Source organism: Schistocerca piceifrons, chromosome 3, assembly GCF_021461385.2.
Source record: "Schistocerca piceifrons isolate TAMUIC-IGC-003096 chromosome 3, iqSchPice1.1, whole genome shotgun sequence".
NCBI lineage: Eukaryota > Metazoa > Arthropoda > Insecta > Orthoptera > Acrididae > Schistocerca > Schistocerca piceifrons.
In genome coordinates, this window is record NC_060140.1 from 201187450 (window position 1) to 201213570 (window position 26121).

The 26121-nt window shown below is 44.0% G+C and overlaps 1 protein-coding gene across 1 annotated transcript in view; it reads right to left on the reverse strand.

Moving 5' to 3' along the window:
- The window catches only part of LOC124788513 (fibronectin type 3 and ankyrin repeat domains protein 1-like), a 158122-nt gene that overhangs the window by 61980 nt on the left and 70021 nt on the right, over positions 1-26121 (reverse strand). Inside the window, exon 5 of the mRNA XM_047255782.1 lies at positions 19059-19286. Coding sequence (XP_047111738.1) covers positions 19059-19286 — 228 coding nt within the window. The remainder of the gene's footprint in view (positions 1-19058; positions 19287-26121) is intronic.

Sequence of the window (26121 nt, forward strand, 5' to 3'; positions counted from 1 at the left end):
CGGGTTCGATTCCCGGCGGGGTCAGGGATTTTCCCTGCCTCGAGATGACTGGGTGTTGTTGTGTCGTCTTCATCGTCATCATTCATCCCCATTACGGTCGGAGGAAGGCAATGGGAAACCACCTCCGCTAGGACATTGCTCAGTACGGCGGTGTGGGTTTCCCGCATTGTCCCCTACGCTCCTCGGAGTATGGGACCTCATCATCATCCTTCATCTTGCTGAGTCCATACTACGTCGAGTTGGCGTATTACGTCAGGCAAAAGGATGTCCGATACGATATTAGGTGGTATCCCATGACATTTGTCACTGCAGTGTACATTCTTTGTAAAAGAAACGCTTTTCTTGCTAATGCAGTCTGCATTTTATATCCTCTTTACTTCCACCATCATCAGTTGTTTTTCCGTTCAAATAGCAAAACTTCGCTCCTAGTTTTAGTGTCACATTTCCTACCCTTATTTCTTCAGTATCGGCTGATTTAAGTGGAGTACATTCCATTATTTCTGTTGATATTTACCTTATAACCACTTTTCAAGCCACTATCAATTCCGTTCAACTGATGTTCGAAGTTTTAAGCCAACTCATAGTTTTACGATGCCATCAGCAAATCTTAAAGTTTTCGTTTCTTCTCCCTGAAGTTAAATTCCGTTTCCAAAGTTCTCCTTGGCTTCCTTTACTGCTTGCTTGATCTGCAGACTAAGAAACATGAGGAACAGATACCTACAATACTGTGTCACCTCTTTTTTATCAATTACTGGGTCCTTAGACTCTAATCGCAGCTTGATTCCTCTACAAGTTGTTGATAGCCTATCGCTCCGTGTATATGACCTATTATATTTGATCAGAATTTCAAAGCGTGTGCTCCTGTCAAGATTGTCAAAAGCTTTTTTTCATAAATCTACAAATGGTATAAATACAGCCTTTCATTTTTCAACCCATCTTATAAGTTGTTGAATGAATATTGCTTCGCGTATTCCCATATTTCTCTGTCACCCAAACTGATCTTACCCTAGAAGAAGGCCGCTGCAATCGTGGCTGAAACGTTGGTTTTTCTCCAGCAGCAGTAGCTTTTACATTATGACGCGGTGCGAATCCCAGAAAACTTTTGTGTCGACTGACCTTACCCTAGTTCTTACCGTAGATACCATTACACCGTCACGAATACGCATCTGTGTTCCTTTCGTAACCTTTCGTCAGATACCCAAATTCAGTTAACTTTTCATTTCTCTTGCATTGTCCACAGCTTGCATTTCGGAATGAAGCTCACGCTTCCGCGCCATTAGGAAGTCGCGGCATTCTTCCCTCTGCGACGTGTGAAGTGTTGTCCTGCTTAGCGCAATGTTTTATTCATTGTGTTCACCGCTGACAGCAAACATGTTGCAGTGTTCGTTCACAGACTACTGCAATTGAGCGGCTCCTTTCTGGCACTCTAATGCGACGATTATGGTTCAAACGAAGCCGCACTTCATGAAACTAACAAGAAAAAGAAATAACCCCCAATGTGATTAACATTCCACTGTTATAAAATATTTCGGAGCATTTTTTTATTCTACTTGATGAGTGCATAGGTAAATACCATACCAGAAACCTAGAGATCAAAGCTTTGATTCACAAGCTCGTAGGGTTTACCGTGGCAGTTCACTAGATTTGTACCTCTCGCGAAGCTGTTTTTACAAAAAAAAAAGTATTAAGCTGCACTATTGTTCTGACCCCAAGTTAAACTGCTGAACCGTAGGTTCAGGTTGGTACCCCACCGCTGTCTGAGGCGCTGGTCATCGACGCTGAGTTCGAAAAGCGGGACTCATCAATTAAGGAGCTCCGGAACGCCCTATACTTGCAATGTTAAAATAACGCTTATAAATTACATCTTTCCTCACAAAGTATTTGAGGTAGGAAGTTGAACTTTTTACAGATTATTTATTGGAATATGGGCTACAACTTAACACAGGGATTTTACAAAATTTTAGTTCAGTTATTAAAGATGATTTTTTTCAATTGCAATTTTTTATTTATATATTCAAAAATATACAGTTTTTTTGGAAAAAGGCTGTGTTAAATTATGCAGAAGGTACTGTGTAACATTTACTGAAAGTTTGAAACAAATATGTTTGGAAGATCCTTAGAAAACATGTAATTAGTATGAGAAAATAAAAGTTTTGGGAATCGAGCGACAAAGATTGGATTAACTTTTTAGTGCATTCCAGGTCCATAGGATGGATTATCTGCATCCTCTGCAAACTCCTCCTCCAGCTTCCTCTTGTTCCTCCTCCTGTTTGCTCTTGCTTGTATTTCTAGACTCTTTACAGCCCTGTCTGCAGCCCGCAGGCGTTCCTTGTCTAAAGCAAGCATCGCTCGTTGTTGTGTTCGTAGATTTTGCTACCATTTTCTTCAGTTGCAGCTACTGCAACACTGTTCCAAAAGGTGGTCATGTATGAACACTTATCACATTTCAGTTGTATTTCAGTAGCAAGTCCTACGTGCTTTATTATGGAGAGTTCCAGACCACCTTCACTACAATGAATACATCTTACACAGTTTGAAAAAATTCCTTTGAGAACCGACATATCAAATATTTCATTCACATCCGATTCGCCCATAAAACGTTCATAGTTTTCACTCATTGAACCAAGCTTCTTCTGTGAAGTATTTTCTTTCCCACTTTGACTGCTATGGGCAGGTGTACTTGAGAGGTTAGGTTCACTCACTTGGTTATCGTCTTTATTGTTTACAGTAATAACACATATCTTTGGCTTTCCAACATTTGTCCTTTTCTTAAAAGCCTTCAGAGGATTTCTAATAACTTTACTTTTACTCATTATTATACTTCAACAAAACAGAGACTCAAGAAACAGAATTAATTACGAATATTTTCGAGATAACGACAGAGTAAATAAACATGAAACAATCGACAATCACACCAGCGATATGTATTGAACCATCACAGGTTAGCCACAACACATACTTTATCTCACATCACTAAAATGTACCTGATGAACACGGACGTTAATAATAACACCATTTGACAGCAGTTTAACAGCGCCACAGAGGGTCACGCCCATGTAGAACACATTTCAAAAAAAATTTAAAAATAGTTGTAGTCTTCGGAATTGAATAAATGATATATCTATTAAAAGGTAATAGTCTGCAGATTCAGAAAACGCAAAAAAGTAAAAATTGAACTTTTCATGATTTTGAGCCTTTCCGGAGCCCCTTAAGACAGTTCTACTCCAGTCGATGAGATTCCCGGCCAAAGACGTCTCTGGAGACATCCCGGACAGCAGTGGGATTTGATAGTTGCCCGCCATTAGGCGCGACAACCATGAGTGATGGGCTGTGGTGTCATTTCGTTTCATAGCAGGACCCCATTGGTTGTCATCTGTGACATCCTCACAGCACAGCGGTAAGTCGACGATATTCTACGTCCCGTTTTGTTGTTCTTCATGGCAAACCATCCTGGACTTATATTTCAGCGAGATAATGTCCGTCCGCACACGGCGAGAGTTTCCACTGCTTGCCTTTGCGTTGCCAAACCCTACCTTCTCCAGCAAGGTCGTCGGATCTCTTCCAAAATGAGAATGTTTGGAGCGCTATGGACAGGACCCTCCAACCATCTCGTGATGTTGACAATCTGACGCGCCAATTGGATTGAATGAGGCACGATATCAATCAGGGGAACATCCAACAACTCTATCAATCAATGACAAGTCGCATAAGGGCCATAGGTGCACCAGCGCGTTACTGACTTGCTCAATTTGTGAAGCTCTTTCTCTTGAATAAATCATCCAATTTCTCTGAAACTGTAATCATTCGTCTGTACACGAAAATCACATCTACCGGATAATTTCTTCGGCGTGATTTTCTTTTCACAGGTTGTATTCAGAGAGAAAAACATCCCTACCAGTGCTAGGAGTGAAGGTGACGATGAGAAGGGTTGACATGTAGAAAAGTCTGAAAAGGACCTGTTTGTATTTCTTTTCTTTAAACCTCTAGTTGAGGCGCCTGTGTACAAAGTGCACCAACCACAAATAACATAATCTTGTACCGTTCCATTGTTGTTTTACAGTTGTGAGCCCGGACCCATTTCTTCATTAGTGCGTCTACGACAGTGACAAGTAGTGTTCTCCTATGTGTAAGTGAGGAGCAGTAATTAAAATAATCAGAAAGCTAGGTGAGAAAAAATACACGATCCGTGCGAGAAATTGCCCCAGATTCCGATGTAGCAACACAGTCCCACAATGAGATAGTTGTCTATGAGATAATTAGTAATGGAGTAAGCGTTTAACTGGGGTCTGAAACACCTGCGCCTTTTAATGCTTCGAGTGTGTCATTATTGAGGGGTAACACTTGTACACGGCAACAGAGTAACACAGTGAAATTTATTTTATTGTTGTTTAATTAAACAGTGATTTAGCTCATGTAATATAAGCTTATTTTATCGTTGTTTAATTAAACTAATGCCGGCCGGAGCGGCCGAGCTGTTCTAGGCGCTTCAGTTTGGAACCGTGCAACCGTCACGGTCGCAGGTTCGAATCCTGCCTCGGGCATGGATGTGTGTGATGTCCTTAGGGTTAAGTAGTTCTAAGTTCTAGGGGACTGATGACCTCAGATGTTAAGTCCCATAGTGCTCAGAGCCAATTCAACTAAGATTAAACTGTGATTCTGCGGACACACGTTTACCTTTGTATTGTATTGTATTGTATGTTAACCGAGGACCTAAAAACGACGGAGAGGCTCCGTCCCCGCCACAGCCGCAGTGGTCCACAACCCCGCGACGACTACCGCAGTCCACTTCACCCCTCTGCCGCCCCACACCGAACCGAGGGTTATTGTGCGGTTCGGCCCCCGGTGGACCCCCCCCCCCAGGGAACGTCTCACACCAGACGAGTGTAACCCCTATGTTTGCGTGGTAGAACTTGTTTGCGCAGCAATCGCCGTCATAGTGTAACTGAGGCGGAATAAGGGGAACCAGCCCGCATTCGCCGAGGCAGATAGAAAACCGCCTAAAAACCATCCACAGACTGGCCGATTCACCGGACCTCGACACAACTCCGGCGGGCGGATTAGTGCCGGGAACCAAGCGCTCCTTTCCGCCCGGAAAGCCGTGCGTTAGACCGCACGGCCAACCGGGCGGGCCATGTTTACCTTGGTAACATAAAACAGCTATTCTTTACATATGTGCAAAGTGCGCCTCGCGTCCGCTCGTGTTCGAAAATCGGCGCACCAACTCCAGTGTTTATTAATTGACTTGGAATGCTTTAAAAGAGTGAAGCTCAGTCTGTTTTTTATTTGCCTTATTATTCAACCACGTCTTGAGAATGAGCACTGCAGCTAGCCAGTACTTTTGCCACAATGTTTCGGGACCAAAGATAATGCCATATGGCTGAGTACTACAGATACGTTTAACGTCCTTTTTAAATATCGCATGGTGTAAAACAGCTGACAATCAACGGTTGCCAGCGATAATCGTTTTTCTAGAAATAACGATAAATTACGGGAACAATTAAAGGCTTCCTCGGAAATAAAATGAAACCGAAGGGTAAAGTACACTAAAGGTACAGGGGAAATATGTAAAAGTATGTGAAATATAAACAGGGCGTTCCAGGTGGAATGGTCAAAATTCAGGGATATAACAGGAATGATCATTCGAAGCAAAATACTCCACTAAACATGATCTCTAAAATGTATACACGAAGAGCTATGAGCACTTCTTCATCTTACATAATGTGAAAACGAACGTCTTCTACTGTAAGCTCTTCGCTTTCCATATTTTTAGAGGTAGTAATAGGATCCAAAACAAGAAAAAGATTCCCTGTAAACGTGGTCTCTAAAATGCATACCTTAATAACTATGAGCGCTTTTGCATCATCGCTATGTGTGTTGTTCTTAGCGTAAGTTAGTTTAAGTAGTGTGTAAGTGTAGGGACCGATGACCTCAGCAGTTTGGTCCCTTAGGAATTCACACACATTTGAACATTTGAACATCATCGCTAACGTTAAACACATGTCTTGTACTGAGAAAGCTCTCATTGCTTTAGAGACCATGTTTACTAGACTTTTTCTTTCGAATGTTCGTTGCTGTCCTATCCCAGAAAATTCACCATTTATTCTGGGACATCCTTTTTACGAGGGTCGTTCAGTAAGTAATGCTTACATTATTTTCTCGGCCAGTTACCGTTGAGAAAAAGGGGACTATATTGTGGGACATCGTGGAATATCCTCGCTTCAGCCCCCGTAGTTTCGTGAAGTTCCGATAGGTGAAAGCGCTATACGTAACTTTCAAAATGGCGTCTGTAACGCAGGTGCGTTCCACACAGAGCTGACACTGGATTTATTTTGGCGGGAAACCAGAGCATCGCAGATATTCATAGTTGTTGTTGTTGTGGTCTTCAGTCCAGAGACTGGTTTGATGCAGCTCTCCATGCTACTCTATCCTGTGCAAGCTTCTTCATCTCCCAGTACCTACTGCAACCTATATCCTTCTGAATCTGCTTAGTGTATTGATCTCTTGGTCTCCCTCTACGATTTTTACCCTCCAAGCTGCCCTCCAATGCTAAATTTGTGATCCCTTGATGCCTCAAAACATGTCCTACCAACCGATCCCTTCTTCTAGTCAAGTTGTGCCACAAACTTCTCTTCTCCCCAATCCTATTCAATACCTCCTCATTAGTTACGTGATCTACCCACCTTATCTTCAGCATTCTTCTGTAGCACCACATTTCGAAAGCTTCTATTCTCTTCTTGTCCAAACTCGTTATCGTCCATGTTTCACTTCCATACATGGCTACACTCCATGCAAATACTTTCAGAAACGACTTCCTGACACTTAAATCTATACTCGATGTTAACAAATTTCTCTTCTTCAGAAACGCTTTCCTTGCCATTGCCAGTCTACATTTTATATCCTCTCTACTTCGACCATCATCAGTTATTTTACTCCCTAAATAGCAAAACTCCTTTACTACTTTAAGTGTCTCATTTCCTTATCTAATCCCCTCAGCATCACCCGATTTAATTTGACTACATTCCATTATCCTCGTTTTGCTTTTGTTGATGTTCATCTTATATCCTCCTTTCAAGACACTGTCCATTCCGTTCAACTGCTCTTCCAGGTCCTTTGCTGTCTCTGACAGAATTACAATGTCATCGGCGAACCTCAAAGTTTTTACTTCTTCTCCATGAATTTTAATACCTACACCGAATTTTTCTTTTGTTTCCTTTACTGCTTGCTCAATATACAGATTGAATAACATCGGGGAGAGGCTACAACCCTGTCTCACTCCTTTCCCAACCACTGCTTCCCTTTCATGCCCCTCGACTCTTATAACTGCCATCTGGTTTCTGTACAAATTGTAAATAGCCTTTCGCTCCCTGTATTTTACCCCTGCCACCTTTAGAATTTGAAAGAGAGTATTCCAGTTAACGTTGTCAAAAGCTTTCTCTAAGTCTACAAATGCTAGAAACGTAGGTTTGCCTTTTCTTAATCTTTCTTCTAAGATAAGTCGTAAGGTTAGTATTGCCTCACGTGTTCCAACATTTCTACGGAATCCAAACTGATCTTCCCCGAGGTCCGCTTCTATCAGTTTTTCCATTCGTCTGTAAAGAATTCGCGTTAGTATTTTGCAGCTGTGACTTATTAAACTGATAGTTCGGTAATTTTCACATCAGTCAACACCTGCTTTCTTTGGGATTGGAATTATTATATTCTTCTTGAAGTCTGTGAGTATTTCGCCTGTCTCATACATCTTGCTCACCAGATGGTAGAGTTTTGTCATGACTGGCTCTCCCAAGGCCATCAGTAGTTCTAATGGAATGTTGTCTACTCCCGGGGCCTTGTTTCGACTCAGGTCTTTCAGTGCTCTGTCAAACTCTTCACGCAGTATCTTATCTCCCATTTCATCTTCATCTACATTTTCTTCCATTTCCATAATATTGTCCTCAAGTACATCGCCCTTGTATAATCCCTCTGTATACTCCTTCCACCTTTCTGCCTTCCCTTCTTTGCTTAGAACTGGGTTGCCATCTGAGCTCTTGATATTCATACAAGTGGTTCTCTTCTCTCCAAAGGTCTCTTTAATTTTCCTGTAGGCAGTATCTATCTTACCCCTAGTGAGACAAGCCTCTACATCCTTACATTTGTCCTCTAGCCATCCCTGCTTAGCCATTTTGCACTTCCTGTCGATCTCATTTTTGAGACGTTTGTATTCCTTTTTGCCTGCTTCATTTACTGCATTTTTATATTTTCTCCTTTCATCAATTAAATTCAATATTTCTTCTGTTACCCAAGGATTTCTATTAGCCCTCGTCTTTTTACCTACTTGATCCTCTACTGCCTTCACTACTTCATCCCTCAGAGCTACCCATTCTTCTTCTACTGTATTTCTTTCCCCCATTCCTGTCAATTGTTCCCTTATAGTCTCCCTGAAACTCTGTACAGCCTCTGGTTCATTCAGTTTATCCAGGTCCCATCTCCTTAAATTCCCGCCTTTTTGCAGTTTCTTCAGTTTCAATCTGCACCTCATAACCAATAGATTGTGGTCAGAATCCACATCTGCCCCTGGAAATGTCTTACAATTTAAAACCTGGTTCCTAAATCTCTGTCTTACCATTATGTAATCTATCTGATACCTTTTAGTATCTCCAGGATTCTTTCAGGTATACAACCTTCTTTCATGATTCTTGAACCGAGTGTTAGCTATGATTAAGTTATGCTCTGTGCAAAATTCTACAAGGCGGCTTCCTCTTTCATTTCTTCCCCCCAATCCATATTCACCTACTATGTTTCCTTCTCTCCCTTTTCCTACTGACGAATTCCAGTCACCCATGACTATTAAATTTTCGTCTCCCTTCACTACCTGAATAATTTCTTTTATCTCGTCATAAATTTCATCAATTTCTTCATCATCTGCAGAGCTAGATGGCATATAAACTTGTACTACTGTAGTAGGCATGGGCTTTGTGTCTATCTTGGCCACAATAATGCGTTCACTATGCTGTTTGTAGTAGATAACCCGCACTCCTATTTTTTTATTCATTATTAAACCTACTCCTGCATTATCCCTATTTGATTTTGTATTTATAACCCTGTAATCACCTGACCAAAAGTCTTGTTCCTCCTGCCACCGAACTTCACTAATTCCCACTATATCTAACTTTAACCTATCCATTTCCGTTTTTAAATTTTCTAATCTACCTGCCCGATTAAGGGATCTGACATTCCACGCTCCGATCCGTAGAATGCCAGTTTTCTTTCTCCTGATAACGACGTCCTCTTGAGTAGTCCCCGCCCGGAGATCCGAATGGGGGACTATTTTACCTCCTGAATATTTTACCCAAGAGGACGCCATCATAATGTAATCATACAGTAAAGCTGCATGTCCTCGGGAGAAATTACGGCTGTAGTTTCCCCTTGCTTTCAGCCGTTCGCAGTACCAGCACAGCAAGGCCGTTTTGGTTAATGTTACAAGGCCAGATCAGTCAATCATCCAGACTGTTGCCCTTGCAACTACTGAAAAGGCTGCAGCCCCTCTTCAGGAACCACATGTTTGTCTGGCCTCTCAACAGATACCCCTCCGTTGTGGTTGCACCTACGGTACGGCCATCTGTATCGCTGAGGCACGCAAGCCTCCCCACCAACGGCAAGGTCCATGGTTCATGGGGGGGGATATTCATAGACGCTTATAGAATGTTCACGGAGACCTGACAGCGGACAAAAGCACGATGGGTCGTTGGGCGAGGCGTCTGTCATCATCGCATCATGGTCGCACCTGTGCGATCCCCAGTTTGCCGGCCGGCCGCACACAGCTCTGAGTCCTCGAAGACTGGAGCGTGCGGAACTACGCGCTGCTCAGCTGGAAGTCACTGTTGGCAGTGCTGACACAGTCGTCCACCAGTTGGGATACACAAATGAGTGTGCCCGCTGGCTTCCTCTGCGCCTAACAGAAGACCATAAAGAGCAACGAAGGACCATCTGTGCGGAATTGCTCACATTACGAAGCTGATCGTGACAATTTTTTGTTCAACATCATCACAAGCGATGAAACATGGGCTCGCCACTTCGAACCGGAAACAAAATGGCAATCCAAGGAGTGGAGTCACACCACCTCTCCTCTGAAGAAAAAGTTCAAAGAATTACCCTCAGCCGGCAAAGTCATGGCGACTGTTTGATGACGAGGGAAGCAAAAAGCTTGTCTGTCGATCAGTGCCGGCCGGGGTGGCCGAGCGGTTCTAGGCGCTACAGTCTGGAACCGCGTGACCGCTACGGTCGCAGGTTCGAATCCTGCCTCGGGTATGGATGTGTGTGATGTCCTTAGGTTAGTTAGGTTTAATTAGTTCTAAGTTCTAGGGGACTGATGACCTTAGAAGTTAAGTCCCATAGTGCTCAGAGCCATTTTTTTTGTCGATAAGTGAAACATGTGATGTGATAGGAGAGATCTACTTTTAACCTGCTTTCTATTGTAGACATCATTGCGGATGGAGAATATAAGAGAAAGCGAACTATACAGACGGCCTGCCTGGTACATCTGTGACGACACTCTTTTCTGCGCCCAATACATATTGTAGGGAATATGAAAGCGTCACTCTGGACACCGAATGCTTCCACTTGCTGGCAACTGGAGTGTTTCCATTTACAGGCCTCTAGTAGTGAGGTTCCGCCACAGCCGTCTGCCTGTGTGTGAAGTTGCGTCTACGGTCGACTGTACCATCTGTGGTTCTCCCGCGATACCTACAAGTACACAGAACGCTCACTTGATGCTGGACTGCGAGTTAATTCCTGCGATGCGGTCAGTCAGACTGGACGTCAGTGGCCACTCTGTCGGAAAAGCTGCAGGAATAGCCGCAGTGACCGTTTTTCGGACCAATCTGTCTGGGAATGGTCCTTTTGGCGGTCTCCAACACTGTGAGCGGTCCCTCAGAAGCGTCTTTGGAGGACAGTGGCCTGTGGCAGAAAACACCGGAGCTGCACCACCAACGGGTCAGGCGTTCATCAGCTGTGCAGAGATCACTCACCATGTGACACTAACCCTTTTCTACTCTCACTATTTGGTGACCTACCCGTGGAAAAATGCTTCCTTCTATCTAATGTGTTAACTGCGAATACTCCAAATGAAACGGTTGGCGCTGTCATGACCATAAGAGCTACGTCTGTCTTTGACAACTTACAGAATTTTTGAGAGCTTTTATCCATACACAAGGCTAAAGTGCTGAAGGTATGTTTCGGTAGTTAAGTACTCACTTCATGTTAGAGGAAATTAATCCTCAAGGAAACTGGCCAGAAGTGACGATAAAGCTATGGATACCTAGTCAACACATATACTGAAATTGTCATTCTTTTGGGCAAATAAAATGAAAGAAATATTGACATGGTCTCTAAAAAAGGAAAACCCATTATTGAAGCGATGAATGTTAACTGAAGGCTCTGGTACAGTATTAAGCATTAACGTATCTATCTTTTACTAATAATTTTAGTGTTGTGCTTGCTGCGATCGTACCTTTTCAGTTTTTTACACGTGCTGTTGAATGCTTTAGATATTGTTTCTCGTATTTAGCGTGACAACACTGTATTTTTTCCTGCTTTTGAAGTTAGTTTCTTTGATTTGCTGTGTTCTTTTTTCTCTTTGTTCTGAGTAGTTGTGGTTGATGGGTGTATGGGAAGTCTTTTCCTACGTTGTTTTTCCCAGAATGTGTAGTTATTCTTTACCGCTTAAAGCTAGTGGTGTTGCTGTGTAATGGTTATTGTAATTTATTTTCGTTCCAGGCCAGTATATCGAGTTTCATTGGCAGAAATTATTAAATAAAAATCACGCAAGTCAATAGATGATTATGAATGGTTGATCTCCGCCACACTGTCACAGGAGTTATACGGGGAGAGCAGAATTTGTAGTAAAAGTCTACACTTCAATTCATCTCTTTCTCTCTAGGACGGTGACTTACTCGTCGAGCAGGATATTGGTCAAGTGATCTGCCAGCTGAAACTTTTCATAGTCTTCTTCTCTGAATCTACTGGATGTTACATTGATCGGAAGCGGGACGCTGTGGCCGAGCGGTTCTAGGCGCTTCAGTCCGGAACCAAGCCGCTGCTACGGTCGCAGGTTCGAGTCGTGCCTCGGGCGTGGGTATGTGTGATGTCCGTAGGTTAAGTTAGGTTTAAGTAGTAGTCTAGGGGACTGATGACCTCAGATGTTAAGTCCCATAGTGCTTGGAGCCATTTGAACCATTGATCGGCAAGGCTAACGGCTATTGTAGGCACCAGACTATAGCCCGACACCGGATATGTTTACCTAATGAATACTTGAATGTCGTCTTGGCCTTTTATCTGTTCAGAGGACGGCAGCCCAACATTTTCCAAACATGTGAGTGGGTGGCTAGTGTACTGTGGGAGATAAGAGCAGCCTTTTCCTACCGCTGTAAAGGGATAGGTAGAAGAAACCAACATATACCAGCTGCCAGGGATAATGAGATGTGTGCTGGCCTTTTCAAACTATTAACTGGTGGACGGAAGTTAGATGATTTAGGCAGTGGGCTTGGCTAAATGAACATGGCCAGCGATTCTCGCGATCACACTGAAGGAAGTAAAGAAGTATTTGGAGAGGAAAAAAATTTACATAAGTCTCGAAAAAATTAGTGAGCTGCATTAAACATAGAGAAAGATCAGTGGAGAATGATTAGAGTAGTGTGATTTTCTTTCCAGCGCCAGATCAGATAAAGCGTAGTTATTAAAAAGGCTCTTTACAAACGGAGGAAATTTTTCGAGAACCGCTTCGCCCAGTGTCGATCCTTTGTTAAGAGCCAAAAAATAAAAAAAAAAAAAAAAAAAAATTGAGAACCGAAGACAGAACTGTTGCAACTGTCGTCGACCAACCAAGACAATTCTTCAGGAGAATAATGTCACGAGCTTTATGCTGTCATCACGGGTAAACGTACAGATCTCAGACTGCAGGTAAGGGAAGGTCTTTCAAATCATTTTAGATCATCATGTTCATTCTTCTCGTCGGAGGAAACCTCTTGTAAGATGATAGTGCCTGCACTCGCATGCTTGGAAATGTCTGACATTGGTCTGACGAGCATGGGGATAAAATAATATGTCTTTCCCGGCCTCCGTAAACCGTACATTTGAATTTTATTGAGCTACAGTTGTCTGTATCGGAGAAGCCATGAAGCACCCAGTATCTCTTACGGAACTGGAATAGTTTCTTTCTGAGGAACTATATAATCCCTTCGATATAAACTGTATCTCAGGATTATTCACGCTAGTTCGACATTAAAATCCAACATTGTGTTCGTATTACTTTGAGCAAACCTTGTTCACTGTTTTAGAGGTATCGCTGCAAATCATTTTCCCGTTGAACTTAGTTCTAATTTGCCCACCAGGTGCAGATCTGATGCTGAGAATGCAAGAAAGACGTATAGACATGTTTCCATATGTAATGGATTAGGAACGAGATGTATACAGAAAATATCAAGTCTCCTCTTACACAATTTGTTCAGACGAGCGCCGGAGACGTCGATGAGATGCTGCATGCGTCAAACGACCTGATCAACAATTGCTCGCAGCAGTTCCGGTGGAATCTGAGCAATGAATTCCTGTATACTGGACTTCAGATCGGGTACAGACCGAACGTGTCCCGGGTAAAAGTGTTCTTTTATATATGCCCAGAACCAAATGTCACATGGATTCAGATCAGATGATCTTGCAGGCCATGCACCTCGGAAACCTCTGGAGATAACAAGTACTCAGAAGGTTGTTTTAAGCAGATCTTTCACTGAGCGAGCGACGTGTTATGTTGCCCCATCTTACATTAAAACATTGATTCCATACAGCTGCGCTCTACCAAAGCAGGAATCATATGCTGTACAAGGGGGTTCGACAACGTGCCGGCGTCACGATACACCCGACAGGGCCTCTGGGTGTATTGTCTAGAAAGGAGAACGGACTGAAAATAAAGGTGCTTGCGAACCCCCACCACACAGTGCAATGGCTCCTCGTGCACAACACGAGATTTAACAGTTCCCAAAACCGTGTATTCGCTGTGCTCTATAGTGTAAAATGTGCCTTGTTACTCCATTTAATATTGCCCGGCCACATGTCATCAATTTCGATCCATGCCAGAAACCGACGAGCAAATTAAGAACGTTGCTGTGGATCATGAAGTTTCAGTTGCTGCGCCATCTGGATCTTGTACGGGTACCTGTGTAAAATAGACCGCAAAACTTTCCGTACTGTTGACCATGGGTGGACAATTCTCGTGACACTGCATGAGTACAAGCACTACTCGGGACACATGCAGCATGATCAGTTACAGCAACAGCAATCTCGTCAGTAGTTTCCACGGGGATAGGATGCCTTCATCTTCCAGGTACCACACCAAACTCATCAGTGTTTACGTTGGTCATTATCACTTTCTTTAAACCATTTAATGACATTGGGCCTCTCCTCAGACCTATGATTCGACGATACTCTCCAATTGTAGCACTGTAATTGCTGCCGTTCGTTCACATAAGAGTTTCGCTAACAGTACACGCTCCCTCTTTTGGCCAGCCGTACTATTCACGCACGTTATGGCTTGTCAAGCGACATCGTGGATATCACGCCGTCATACGAACAGTGTATAGAGCCAGATTCGCATCTGGTGGCCACAATTGGAACTAATTTGTTTTCCAGCGTAAATCGATACCGCATTAACGCATTAGCATAGATACCAAGTTTTGCTGTCACACTATAATTACAGCTCACACAGAACCTCCTTGAGTAGCTACACGTTAATTATAACCACCCGATAGTTATCTGGTTCCTGATCATCAGTATGAAGCGCGAAGGTGTCGCTACTTACAGTGAAACTAACTCTTTAATTATTTTTTTATTAAGCACTGACCTACATAATTTTCCCTGACAAAGACAACTCAAACTTAACTTATTCATTGACACTCCTGGAAATTGAAATAAGAACACCGTGAATTCATTGTCCCAGGAAGGGGAAACTTTATTGACACATTCCTGGGGTCAGATACATCACATGATCACACTGACAGAACCACAGGCACATAGACACAGGCAACAGAGCATGCACAATGTCGGCACTAGTACAGTGTATATCCACCTTTCGCAGCAATGCAGGCTGCTATTCTCCCATGGAGACGATCGTAGAGATGCTGGATGTAGTCCTGTGGAACGGCTTGCCATGCCATTTCCACCTGGCGCCTCAGTTGGACCAGCGTTCGTGCTGGACGTGCAGACCGCGTGAGACGACGCTTCATCCAGTCCCAAACATGCTCAATGGGGAACAGATCCGGAGATCTTGCTGGCCAGGGTAGTTGACTTACACCTTCTAGAGCACGTTGGGTGGCACGGGATACATGCGGACGTGCATTGTCCTGTTGGAACAGCAAGTTCCCTTGCCGGTCTAGGAATGGTAGAACGATGGGTTCGATGACGGTTTGGATGTACCGTGCACTATTCAGTGTCCCCTCGACGATCACCAGTGGTGTACGGCCAGTGTAGGAGATCGCTCCCCACACCATATGCCGGGTGTTGGCCCTGTGTGCCTCGGTCGTATGCAGTCCTGATTGTGGCGCTCACCTGCACGGCGCCAAACACGCATACGACCATCATTGGCACCAAGGCAGAAGCGACTCTCATCGCTGAAGACGACACGTCTCCATAAGTCCCTCCATTCACGCCTGTCGCGACACCACTGGAGGCGGGCTGCACGATGTTGGGGCGTGAGCGGAAGATGGCCTAACGGTGTGCGGGACCGTAGCCCAGCTTCATGGAGACGGTTGCGAATGGTCCTTGCCGATACCCCAGGAGCAACAGTGTCCCTAATTTGCTGGGAAGTGGCGGTGCGGTCCCCTACGGCACTGCGTAGGATCCTACGGTCTTGGCGTGCATCCGTGCGTCGCTGCGGTCCGGTCCCAGGTCGGCACGTGCACCTTCCGCCGACCACTGGCGACAACATCGATGTACTGTGGAGACCTCACGCCCCACGTGTTGAGCAATTCGGCGGTGCGTCCACCCGGCCTCCCGCATGCCCACTATACGCCCTCGCTCAAAGTCCGTCAACTGCACATACGGTTCGCGTCCACGCTGTCGCGGCATGCTACCAGTGTTAAAGACTGCGATGGAGCTCCGTATGCCACGGCAAACTGGCTGACACTGACGGCGGCGGTGCACAAATGCTGCGCAGCTAGCGCCATTCGACGGCCAACACCGCGGTTCCTGGTGTGTCCGCTGAGCCGTGCGTGTGATCATTGCTTGTACAGCCCTCTCGCAGTGTCCGGAGCAAGTATGGAGGGTCTGACACACCGGTGTCAATGTGTTCTTTTTTCCATTTCCAGGAGTGTATTACCCACAATATACAAGCCCAACGCAATCTGACTGCTATACGTTGACAACATGACTTCCAATAATTAACACAAAAGAATGGCCCTGAATTGCAAGAAATCCTAACAATAATAAAAATCCAAAAAGTATGAAATTAAAGAAATATGCAACTACCTCCAGCTCTCTTAACTGCCTAAATTCATTTTAGTCACGAATCCCGATAGTGGAAACCCCATTCTTTTTCATAAGTCACTTACCTCACAGAAAAAAAAGAAATGATCGTATGGCATTGTTGGCCGGGCTTCGTAACTCGAACTACAGCAATTACAGCAAGTAGCAACAACAGCCAGCTAAATAAAAAGATTCCAACTTCTATAGACTCAGACTACTAGGAGGTAGTTGGTTAGCAAAAGAAAGATTTTGTTGAAGAGCAAACAATGTATTTAGAAAATTTTACCTTATTCATATGACGTCCAGTTCCAAAATTATATGGTGGTCTGTAATTCCACTACCCAAATATTATCACCGACATTCATCGTCATACATTTCCTCTCATTTTACAGCGCATGTCCTACCAACACAGAGTCTCCACTAAGAATATCATGTCCATGCAGTTCCCTACCCATTCGCTAATAGCTAGTCCATCCAACCACAGAATCTCTTGCCGAGGGCGCAGAGCTCTGTCAGCGATATTAACACAATCTATAGCGCTGCCAACATACAATACCTGCACCACGATGTAACCAGACGACTATGACGAACAACCGACCCCTACTAATCGTCTCTTAACCACTCCAGTCACCTACAATGAGGTCACAGTCCTTGACTCTTGGAAGTTGCCGGTCGCTGTATTCTTATCTGGCCCACACCTCACCACTTTCGACATTTGTGCCCGACGGCTGCTTCCGCTATTGTTTTACTGGGTACACACCAGAAGACAGATAAAGAAGTTAAGCTAAAGTGGTATTATTTGGGGGTACCGTCAGTAACGAATTAAAAATAGCTATGATAACTCTGACACAGGAATGTACACTGTGACTGGGACATCCCAGTACTCTAGATGAAAATAATATTTTAGTGTAATTATATATAAAAAGCTGCACATCCAATGAAAATATATGTGCAGGAACTTCCCTCACATAGAAATCTACGCGTGTCCCAGCCCTCCTTGACATACTATGGAGAATCTCAGGAGTTATGCCCCGATAGGGTTCTCCGTTTCTTCATTAGTCTTGTACGGATATTGAACCACGTGGGACTTGATTATTCTCCAAAATGAATTGACTTTCGTGGTAAGGTTCAGGCTTTGTGATGGCCAATTCAATGAGGTTGGAGATGTTTCTCATACAAACCCAGTCCAGTGGCCTCAGAATTGTTCATTGGGGAACTCGCACACCTAAAAAACAAAGTGTCGGAGCTGTGTCCTGCTGTAACCACACAGGATCTACGATTCCTTGCCTTCATGTAATAACGACGTTTGGTACATGTCCAGATAAGAATTACCATTCGTGTACCCTTCAAAAGATATGGTATGAAGATGTATTTCTATGACATCCAAGCTCATATCATAACACAAGATCAGAAAACCACATTACCGCTGTATGAGCTCTGATACAGTGCACATTCATCAGAATATAACACTCTTGAATAAGGCACAGCATTTGGGAATAGTGCCAACAAAGGAATGGGAGACTGCAACTTGCTACTCCATGTCAGATAATTCATTTACAAGTAGCTTTCTAAATCCTTTCATTTTCAGATCTTTATTAATGTGGTCAGACATTCTTGAGGGTGGATCTCGAAGTTCAGCTGGTCTTTATCGATTAAGTTTCATTGGAGATTGCTCTGTTGATTGATCGACGCAGGCATACGTTTCCTCTGGCGTTTTTTATGTCCACTCAGTATCCTGTATTTGACACTTTCTGTTGTTGTTGTTGTGGTCTTCAGTCCTGAGACTGGTTTGATGCAGCTCTCCATGCTACTCTATCCGGTGCAAGCTTCTTCATCCCCCAGTACCTACTGCAACCTACATTCTTCTGAATCTGCTTAGCGTAATCATCTCTTGGTCTCCTCTACGATTTTTACCCTCCACGCTGCCCACCAATACTAAATTGGTCATCCCTTGATGCCTCAGAACATGTCCTACCAACCGATCCCTTCTTCTAGTCAAGTTGTGCCACAAACTCCTTTTCTCCCCAATTCTATTCAATACCTCCTCATTAGTTATGTGATCTACCCATCTGATCTTCAGCATTCTTCTGTAGCACCACATTTCGAAAGCTTCTATTCTCTTCTTGTCCAAACTATTTATCGTCCATGTTTCACTTCCATACATGGCTACACTTCATAGAAAGACTTTAAGAAACGACTTCCTGACACTTAAATCTATACTCGCTGTTAACAAATTTCTCTTCTTCAGAAGTGCACTTCCTGTAACGAAAGCAAATTTCACCCAAACAAGCAGGGTAACATCTTGTGGTGGGTCCTTGACAATGCATTCTCACAACTCTCGTGCACCAATAAAGACTCTTCTAATGGTACCTCGACAGTGTACCATTGTTCGCTCACATCAGCCATGGCTTCACAGCTGAATCAATGCACTATTGAAACAAAACAGTACAACACTGACAACAATGCTGTTCTTGAGCTTCAAAGCAGGGATACCAATAAAACAACTAATAGTTTTTCCAGGTGCACAAGTTGACAGAAAGCAAGACGCCGCATCAGTTGCTGGCAGGACGTACCAGTCCTTGGTATCCCAGCTGGCGCCACGCTCCAGCAGCATGGTGCAGACGTCAAGGTGCCCCTGTGCAGCAGCCAGCATGAGCGGCGTGCGGCCGGCGCCGCCTCCCGCCCTGTCCGCGTCTGCGCCCGCAGCCAGCAGCAGTGACACGGTGAGCGCGTCGCCACGCAGCGACGCTTGCGCCAGCGGCGAGACACCACCGCGTGACATCAGCTCTGCTGCACTGGGCCTGACGACAACAAAACAGTACCTGTTACCCTCCCCTATACTCAATAGGTGCTTGCAGGCAGCAGCTGTGACACAGTGAGTGCCTCGCCACACAACGACACTTCTCAGTGGTGATACATCGGCATGTGACATCAACGCTGTTGTACTGGGCCTGCCAACAACAACAGTGCCTGTTATTCTCCCCCCTACTCAACAGATGCTTGCAGCCAGCAGCAGTGACTCAGTGAGTATATCACCATGTCGCCGCTTGTGCCAGTGGGGAGACAGCAGGACATTACCTTAGTAGTGGGACAAAGCGGTTTCTGGAACAATTTTAATATAAAATTAATTATGCAAATTAATTAATTGATCTATTAATTACCGAACACCCCACATTTATGTCATGGGCTTTCCTCAGCTAGCACATAGGTCCCTCTCAGGTAATTCCCAGCCCCCTCCTATGGCCTCCCTCCCCTCTCCTTCCCTCATCTCCTCACTCCTCCCCTCAGCCCTGGCCCCCCTCTCCCCCCCCCCCCACCCCTTGGTGTCTCAGGACGAAACAGAAAACTGACCGGTCACATCCAGATACCTCCATTCTAGTCCAGTGCCATCTACTGGGTGTATTGTGTACCTGAAGAGCTGGCCAGCTGAGAAACTTCTGACCACCCCGTGCATTCCTGCTGCCTGCTGCGACACACTGCGAGGGAGCACAAGCAGCTGGGATGTGTACATTGGGACCATCCCTGACATAGATTCCTCACTTTAAAAATATCCGAGATAGCGATATTGTTTTGTCAATACATCTCGAATTTGTCACATGAAATATAGATTCCTCCCATTTATACGAGTTATTTTCGGAGATAGAAGAAATAGGACCAAATACACGTTTTCACTTCGCTAAAAGTATCGTTACAGCTTGTAAATATCCTGTACAACCCTATGGCGTGGCTACATTTCCAGTAAATATTCCCAGTTAGAAAAATATCTTTTTTACCTGTCACATCCTGCATCACAGGACTAGAATATTTAACTAATTTTTGGCTCATGATGAAGTGCTAAGAGCATATTCTACCTCTTGCTTCCTCAGTTTCAAACTCTCTCCTAAAGAAACCAACTGCTTGGCCACATATGAAGTCTCTCAATGTAACAACATATAGAAGTTGTAAATATCAGGATTATACTGTGTATCTCTTTATAAATTTGATATTTTCTTTTTCGATTGTCAGTCTTCTGACTGGTTTGATGCAGCCTGCCACGAATTCCTCTTCTGTGCGAACCTCTTCATCTCAGAGTAGCACTCGCAACCTACGTCCTCAATTATTTGCTGGATGTATTCCAATCTCTGTCTTCTTTTACAGTTTTTGCCCTCTACAGCTCCCTCTAGTACCATGGAAGTCATCCCCTCATGTCTTAACAGATGCCCTATCATACTGTCCCTTCTCCTTGTCAGTGTTTTCCACATACTCATTTCCTCTCCAATTCTGCGTAGAACCTCCTCATTCCTTACCCTATCAGTCCACCTAATTTTCAACATTCGTCTGTAGCACCACATCACAAATACTTCTATCCTCTTCTGTTCCGGTTTTCCCACAGTCCATGTTTCACTACCATACAATGCTGTACTCAAAATGTACATTCTCAGAAATTTCTTCCTCAAATTAAGGCCGATATTTGATATTAGTAGACTTCTCTTGGCCAGGAATGCCTTTTTTCCCATAGCTAGTCTGCTTTTGATGTCCTCCTGGCTCCATCCACCACTGGTCATTTTACTGCCTAGGTAGCAGAATTCCTTAACTTCATCTAAAATACGGCTGTAAGCACTATGGGACTTAACATCTGAGGTCATCAGTCCCCTAGATTTAGAACTACTTAAACCTAACTAGCCTAAGGACATCACACACATCCATGCCCGAAGCAGGATTCGAACCTGTGACCACAGCAGCAGTGCAGTTCTGGACTGAAAGGCCCAGAACCGCTCGGTCACAGTGGCCGGCCTAACTTTATCTACTTTGTGACTATCAATCCTGACATTAAGTTTCTCGCCGTTCTCATTTATCCCACTTCTCATTACCGTCTTTCTTCGATTTACTCTCAATCCATTCTGTGTACTCATTAGACTGTTCATTCCGTTTGGCAGATCATGTAATTCTTCTTCACTTTCACTCAGGATAGCAATGTCATCAGCAAATAGTATCATTGATATCCTTTCACCTTGAATTTTAATTCCACTCCTGAACCTTTCTTTTATTTCCATCATTGCTTTCTCGATGTACAGATGGAACAGTAGGGGTGAAAGGCTACATCCTTGTCTCACACCCTTTTTAATACGAGCTCTTCATTCTTGGTTGTCCACTCTTATTATTAGTCTTGACTGTTGTACATATTGTATATGACCTGTCTCTCCCTATAGCGTACCCCTACTTTTTCAGAATTTCGAACATCTTTCACCATTTTACATTGTCGAATACTTTTTTCAGGTCAACAAATCCTATGAACGAGTCTTGATTTTTCTTTAGTCTTACTTCCATTATTAACTGCGACATCAGAATTGCCTCTCTCGTGCCTATACTTTTCCTAAAGCCAAACTGATTGTTATCTAGCGCTTCCTCAACTTTCTTTTCCATTCTTCTGTATATTATTTTTGTAAGCAACTTGGATGCATGAGCTGTTAAACTTATTGTGCTACAATTCTCTCATTTGTCAGCTCTTGCCGTCTTCGGAATTGTGTTGTTGATGCTTTTCTGAAAGTCAGATGGTATGTCACCAGACTCATACATTCTGCACACCAAAGTGAATAGTCGTTTTGTTTCCACTTCCCACAATGATTTTAAAAATTCTGATGAACTGTTATCTATCCCTTCTGCCTTATTTGATCTTCAGTCCTCCAAAGCTCTCTTAAATTCTGATTCTAATACTGGGTCCCCTATCTCTTCTAAATCGACTCCTGTTGTTTCTTGTATCACATCAGAGAAATTTTCCCCCTCATAGAGGCTTTCAATGTATTCACTCCACCTATTCGCTCTCTCCTCCGCATTTAACAGTGGAATTTGCATCGCAATTTTAGTGTAACCACCATTGCTTTTAATGTCACCGAATGTTGTTTTGACTTTTCTGTATGCTGATTCTGTCCTTCCGAGAATCATTTCTTTTTCGATTTCTTCACATTTCGGTTGGGATGGAGCAGCACTGAGGTACAGCAGTGGTAGGACATGCCAGGACCGCTGGCGGCACACAGGCACTGCTGGATCGAAGGGCTGTAGTTGCGAGGGCCACAACCTCGTTGTCCACTGGACGCAGGACGTTTGAGTTGAGTGAACATTAACCGAGTAGTGAAACCTCAACTATTTTGAGATCACGGCGTTTGTTCACACGTCGCTGCTCGCAGGGTCGCTGAGACAAAGAGCAGTGAGTGGAGTGTTTGGAATTGGCGAAATTAATTAGCCATCCTCCATTTCTTATTATTAATCATTGAATTCCTTGTGTTATTATCTGTGAAGTTCAACCAGCGGTATTTTTTTGCCTAGCGGCCTTTAATGCCCCAGTTACCTGCCCCGGAGGTTGGCGTATTTTTGCGGCAGTGTACCTTTCCTCCCCCTGCCGCTGCTGTCTGGTAAGGCATGTAGTTCGACAGCTTTCTTGGTTGTGGTTCGAATATTTTGTTTCTTTTGGACTACTTTGGTCATAGTGGTTCCTTTTGCTTCTGGATGTTCTAAACACCGGACTCTGAATACGCAGTGCTGTCCGCCAGTTTCACCTTGCCTGGGTTATTCCATCATTGTATTGGTTATCAGACGTTAGGTAGAATTGGCAAGAGCGTTGGTCTGCCTTTAAACTGTCACTAGTTTGAGTTGCCATCCGGTTAAGTGAATACAACACAATTTGAATTTCTTGTCAATAAGGCCTTCAGCTATGAATACAATTGCTCTTAAGAATTTTTAATTAGATATTGTCTCTTAATAGTGAAATTTTGATGATTGTCTTCTTTTTAAATATTTTGGTATCTCTTGGAGAAGTTTAACTGGTTCTTAAGAATTTGCTATCCAGGCCTTCAGCCGCCATTTTTTTTTGAGTTATTATTATTGGGGCCTTCAGCCAACAAATAGTTTGAAGTTCTAGCCAATAAGGCCTTCAGCTGTGAGTGCAACTTGCTTAAGATTTTTTTAAATTAGACATTGTGTCTTAACAGTCAAATTGAATAATTGTTCCTTATCATCAACTTTATTTGCAATTGTTTCCAAATAAAGTGTACTTGATTTTAAAAATAAAAACTGAGCAACCAACGGTAACTGATTGCAGCCCCATCCACACCGAATCCTGCCTTTCCCTAGGCATCAGTTCTCAGTGGTAGCAGAGCATGGTTATGATTGTAATATTGCCATTATAGTTACTGTTTGGTTCGAATTGTAACACTGTCAGGGTTACACGATATTGGTCTTTGCTATTTTGTTGTTTCAAGTGACCAATTCTAATGGCGGTCAGGCAGTGCCCATAGATCGGCCTCTTTTGGAAGGACCACCTCATTTATGAGCTGGCGATAAGGTGCCAGCCTACTGAGGGTAGTGTCCCGGACTTAGCCTCTCATTTGAGTGCTACAGTTCTTCAGCCAGTTGACATCACGCCATATGTTGTGGGTGATATAGAAGCAGCCACTGAGTTTTTGTTTAAGGCTATTAGGGGTCTCGAGGACACCATTGGTTTTTGGAGGGCACTCAACCTAGTGGCAGTCAGTTGACAGGGTGCGGGCACAATTAATACAGTTAACCAACCGGATAGCGGATTTAAGGACATTAAAGTTAGAGAATCGTTACAAGGAATCCAGCGCTGAATTGGGGTCCTTGATTAATGAATTGCAGTTTAAGATTACATGTTTAGAGCTTGATGGGAAGAGGACTGGGGAGCAGGATTTACTGTCTTCAGGGTGGCGCGCTAGCCAGCCAGAGAATAATGCACTTACATCTAAATTGCCTAATCCTCTGGCCCATCTATTTTGGGACATCATAGAATTAGTTATAAACCGACTCGAGCAAACTGAAAGGTTATTATGGTTGTTGGTTCGCCTTGAGCAACACGCTGATGCCTTTGGCGTTTCGCATCAAGTAGTTTTGTCGCTATTGTATCCATTAGCTAGAGGCGAATTGAAGACCCTTGTATCTAGAGCCATGGCAGATGTGTTTTCCTTGCAGTGGTTGAGGGAGCTTGTAATTAAAGAAAGATTGACCATGGGAGTTCGCAAACAGCTCGAGTGTCGCTGTATTTGTCCGATGCAGCAACACAAAGAGGAGTTACATCAATGTGTGGACAGAGTCAAGACGGCCTGCTTGGCCTTGTTAGTCGACTTGCCAGAACAGGAGTTAGTTTCTATTGCCCTGGGGGGAATGCGAGCGGCGGATAAGTCACACTTTGTTTTTCATGGTCGTCTCTCCACCTGGGAAGAACTTCGTGCCGACGTTGTAGCGATATGTGCATAACCGCTCGCGGACGATCCATGCCGTGAAGTTAAGGTGCAGCCCGCGGGTGTTATCATGGAGAACTCTGGGTTATCTATATTGCCTGAGTCTGCTAAAAGGGAACCGCGGCGTTGCTTCAAGAGCGATCGGACAGGTCATTTAGTTCGTTCTTGCGTTCAACTGCGCGCACCCAGAGCCAATAAATGTCGCTGGGCTGGGCAGCGACCTTGGTGTGCCCGTGTCGCTGCTCGATCATCACCTCCCCTGCCTTATATTTGTTCTCGAGTAGATGGGGAACCTATTTGTGCCCTTTTGGATTCTGGTAGCTCCTTTTCGTTGTTGAGCTTGGAATGGTTTCTTGAATTTGGTCATCTTACACGACTTAGGTCGGTCACTTCTTCGGTGCAGATATGCCTCTGCATAGATGGGTCCGAGGGAGTATCTCGGTTGGGAATTTCTCCTGGCCCTTGTCTTTGGCCTTGGTTAAGAAGCTGCCGGTCGATTTTATTTTGGGATGTGATTTTTTTCAGTAAAACTGATCTTGTCCTGGATTATTCCGGGTACACCTTCTTCTTTAAGTTCGCTTCTGCTCAAAAGTTTGGGTTCTGTGAATGTGCTAAGTGTAAGGTGGATCGAAATACCGGCGTGCTGGCTGTTGATGCTAAGGTTAATGAGTTTGATCTCATCCGTCTGTTTTCACAGCAGGCCTCTGAACTAGAGGATTTGTTGCAGAGGTTCCCAGAGCTTCTCTGTGATAAACTGGGGGTTACTAATGTTCTTGACTACCATATTCGTCTGTCTGACCATACTCCAGTCAGGCAGTCCCAATATCGTCTCTCACCACCTAAGATGAACATACTAAGAGGAAAGATCTCTAAAATAATCAAGGAGTTATTAGGCCTTCTACATGTCCCTATGCTTCCCCCATATTCCTTGTTCCTAAGGATCAGGAGCGGGATTTTCGGCCTGTTGACTACCGGCGGCTAACGCCAAGGTTGTCCTCGAATCAGTTCCTACCTGATCTCCATAACTCTTTTACATGGTTTTCCAGCGCTAATTGGTTCACTGAGCTCGATCTGAATCAAGCCTATTATCAGATTCCCTTAGCCGAAGAACGTAAACACATTACAGCATTTTGCACTGATTGGAATCTGTTTGAGTTTAACAGGGTTCCCTTTGGTTTGGTTACTGGCGCAGCCGTTCTTACTCGTTTGCTGGATTATTCTTGGAGACTTGAAATTAGTTTGTGTTTATAATTACTTGGACGACTTGGTGATTTATAGCCGTTCTTTTCAGGAGCATTTGGAGCATACCCAGCAAGTTTTTGCTGGGTTGCAGGAGGTCGATTTGACTGTTAAACCAAGTAAGGTGACATTAGCCAGGGCCGGCCGCGGTGGTCTAGCGGTTCTA